We start from the raw sequence: 3,499 nt of genomic DNA on the forward strand, positions 1-3,499 counted from the left end.
TTTTTTTTTGGTTTTTTTTTTGGGGGGGGGGGGGGGGGCTGCTTTGGAGCATTTCTGGTGTTCTTGACCATTTCTTTTCTCTGGAAGGGGATTATGGTGGCGCCCCTGTTCCTGCCTATATATATATATAGAGAGAGAGAGAGAGAGAGAGAGAGAGAATATTTTAAGAGGTGATCATCGATCTTAATAGCACGGTTGAGGCTCTAAACCATAGATAACAACCGGGAAATGTGTCATAGATTTTGGAGCAAGGAAATGATTTGTGTCCTTGGTGGTGGAAGGATGACTGTTTGGGTTGGTGGTGGGGGGTGGTTGGCACACAAGATCAGGAAAGTGCGCATACCATTATAAAATCGCTGTAGCTCTCTTTTTGGTTCCACTTTATTTTGTTCTATTTTTATTTGTATTCCACTCTCTTTTGGTTATCTTCACCGGTAACCTCTACTATTTCTTGAAATGCGACAGATCAGGAAAATGCATGTACAATTATATTCTATTCTTTTTGAATCGTCTATTATTTCGTGAAAAAGTCATATACATGGCCGCACTGACATTTGTTTCGTAATGCATTGTGAAAATTAGTAATTTTTTCTTCTCAATCCCAGGTTCAGTTTACAGCAATATGATTACTCGATATTCTACCCAGTCTCAGCTTATGAATTCCAGTTCCCGCAGCCAGTTTGATACCACCTCTTTTACTCAGCCTGACCAGCAGGTTAACCTATCATATGATAATAGGATTGGGGATGCCCTTGGTCCACCTCTGTCACCATCATTCGAAGCTGGAATCTCTTCTATTCAGCAAGCGAATCTTATTCCTTATGAGGACTGGTCCCATAATTGGGTGAAGGGTGTTGATGACTCCTTACCTGAAATGCTTGAAAATGATGATATGCAGCACTTGATTTGGCCTTCCAGCATGGGATGTCACGACAATATGATTACTCGATATTCGAATCAGTCTCAGCTTATGAATTCCAGTTCCCACACCCAGTTTGATACCACCTCTTTTACTCAGCCCGACCAGCAGGTTAACCTATCATATGATGATAGGATTAGGGTTGCCCTCGGTCCACCTCTGTCATCATCATTCCAAGCGGGAAACTCGTCTATTCAGCAAGCGAATCTTAATCCTTTTGAGGACTGTTCCTGTAATCGGGTGGAGGGTGTTGATGACTTCTTATCAGATGAGGAAAATTACATCAGAAGTCACGAAATGCTTGAAGAAGAAGATATGCAGATGTTGCTTTCGCATTTCGGCATGGGAGGTCTCTCTTCCATTAATGAGATGGGTCGGCCGAAAATTAAGGCTGAAATGAGATGGGTTGTCAGGAAGAAGGCAGCTGAGAAGAGGGCATAGATTGTGGAGTTGGAAGACGAATAGAATTTGCTCTGGTGATGGAGTTTGACATTGAATCTTAACCATCAACTGGATCTGACAATTGCTGAAACTCTTCTTCAGATCAAGTAGATTCGCTAGGTTTCAGGACTCCACATTTTCCAGTATGTACAGTATGTTGTTCGCTTTTATAACTTTATCTGTTTAATTAAGTATTTTCATCAGACTATGATTTCAATGTTAAAATTTCTGCAAATGATTGCTAATATACATTATGTACGTGTTCATTTCTGTTGCATTGTGATTTCCAAATTCTTTATTTGTAGCGTCTATTCTCCTTGGGTCGTTCATAGACTTCACCCTTTTAGCCTGTGATGAAGTACATGGAATCTACACGTTTGCCTGAAGAAATGTTGGAATTATATTTTGGAGAAGTTTTCTCAAAACAATAATTTCATTATCTAACATGGCAATTAACTTTAGGAGCCGTTGCAGATATCATTACGCATTCTTTGCTTAGTCACAGATCAAAATATCTATTGCATAGTTTCATGAGACATTAGTGTTGATTGATGATAGATAGTATTATAAGAGATGATCTAATGTTCTTAGTGGATAGGATAACAATTGCTCACTGTTAATGTGACGTCGTCACGTCAACAAATCAAACTTTTTTTCTTTTGATCGTTGACGTGGCATCATCACAGTAGTAGGTGGGCATTACAACTTTTGTCCACCGTACATAGGAGATCGTATAGTCATGGTTTTTGCTTGCAACATGAATGACGTTTCATGTTGTATAATTTATAAGAAATATAAATGGAATCTCATATTTGCCGATATACAAGATAGTGATAAATGAACATTCATATACTGGTTCAAAGCCAGTAAGTAGGTACCTAAAAGGTGAAATCGAAGAATTCTATTGAACAGAAAAGTAGGGAGCCACGGTATATATGCCTATATGCTGCCAAAAACCCTTTTGTATTAACAAAAAAGAACTGAAAAATTTTATGTACCCTTTGCATGGTTTATCATTGTGCGATCTTGATAGTACACACTGGTGGGAAGCGTTTTGCATTCGAGCAGTAATTGTAAATCATATAATTTTTCTGCACCCATTTTAGTCTTTCTTGGCCTGTGGAATCTAATTCTTCACTTAGCCATGCAGGGTTGGAGTTGGAGGTGGAGAGTTGGAACTCCAAGAAGACGACCGTGAAGATCAAATACAGGCATTTACGTTGAAATTCCTGTAGGAGGTAGTAAATGGAGCCTGACTCTAGTCTGTTTTCACAAGCCCGCCTCTAGTTCCCTAGTCGTCCACGTTCTCTAACATTTCCCCCAATTGCTTCCTAAGTTCTTTAAGCTCAGGCTGAAACATACGGTATGGTGCCCTGGCGGGAGCTTTGGCGCCTGGAATAAGTTCGATCTCATGATCAATCGTCCTTCTTGGTGGTAATTTCTTTGGTAATTCTTCCGGCATGATGTCCTCAAATTCCCGAATAAGCCTTTTAACGGGTTTTGGAATAGGACCATTCGCCTTTTCGGCCTCCTCTAATCGAAGAGTGCACAAAAAAGAGGGTTCATTTCTCTTGAAACCTTTACTAAATTACATGGCTGAGATACTCTTCTCGCCCATCTTCCCAACCTGTGTAGGGATGACACACGGCTTATTACCCATCATCATTAACGAATCGGAATATGGCAACACCGCTGTCTTAGTATCCCGAAGAAATTCCAATCCTAGAGTAAGCTTGAAATCATCTATCTGAACTGCAGATAAATTTGTCCTTCCCTCGAAAGGACCTGCTTTGATCAACACCGATTTCACCACTCCAGCTATTGGTTGAGCAGCGGAGTTGATTTCTTTGACTTTTCCACTACCCTTTTCTAGAACAAGTCCGAGTCGATCTACTTCGGTACATGCAAGGTAGTTGTGGGTAGCACCAGTATTCACCATAGCCCTAATTGGCTTCCCATTGATTTTTACATCAATGTACATTAAGCTTTTGGCCCTACAAATTCGAGCCTTCACTTCTTCCATCTTTGCCTCTTTCAATGGGACATCATCTTTTTCAGCAACTCGATGCGACAGGGTGTTGCACCGATGTGAAAATGCCCCAACTACTTCCTCATTCTCTTCAGAGTCAGTCTCACTAT

The 3,499-nt window shown here is 40.4% G+C and overlaps 1 protein-coding gene across 2 annotated transcripts in view; it reads left to right on the top strand.

Annotated features, from left to right (window-relative positions):
* The window catches only part of LOC111387278 (calmodulin-binding protein 60 B-like), a 48,220-nt gene that overhangs the window by 6,878 nt on the left and 37,843 nt on the right, over positions 1–3,499 (top strand). Inside the window, exons 8-9 of one of the 2 annotated variants that reach the window (XR_002701382.1) lie at positions 606–1,503; positions 2,511–2,679. Coding sequence is in view for 1 of the 2 variants with exons in the window: in XM_023011821.1 (XP_022867589.1) it covers positions 606–1,176 (571 nt within the window). In the remaining variant the exon portion in view is untranslated. Of the gene's footprint in view, positions 1–605; positions 1,504–2,510; positions 2,680–3,499 lie in introns of those variants that run through there. The other variant, XM_023011821.1, reaches the window with a different exon arrangement.

This window comes from Olea europaea, unplaced genomic scaffold, assembly GCF_002742605.1.
Source record: "Olea europaea var. sylvestris unplaced genomic scaffold, O_europaea_v1 scaffold398, whole genome shotgun sequence".
Lineage (NCBI taxonomy): Eukaryota > Viridiplantae > Streptophyta > Magnoliopsida > Lamiales > Oleaceae > Olea > Olea europaea.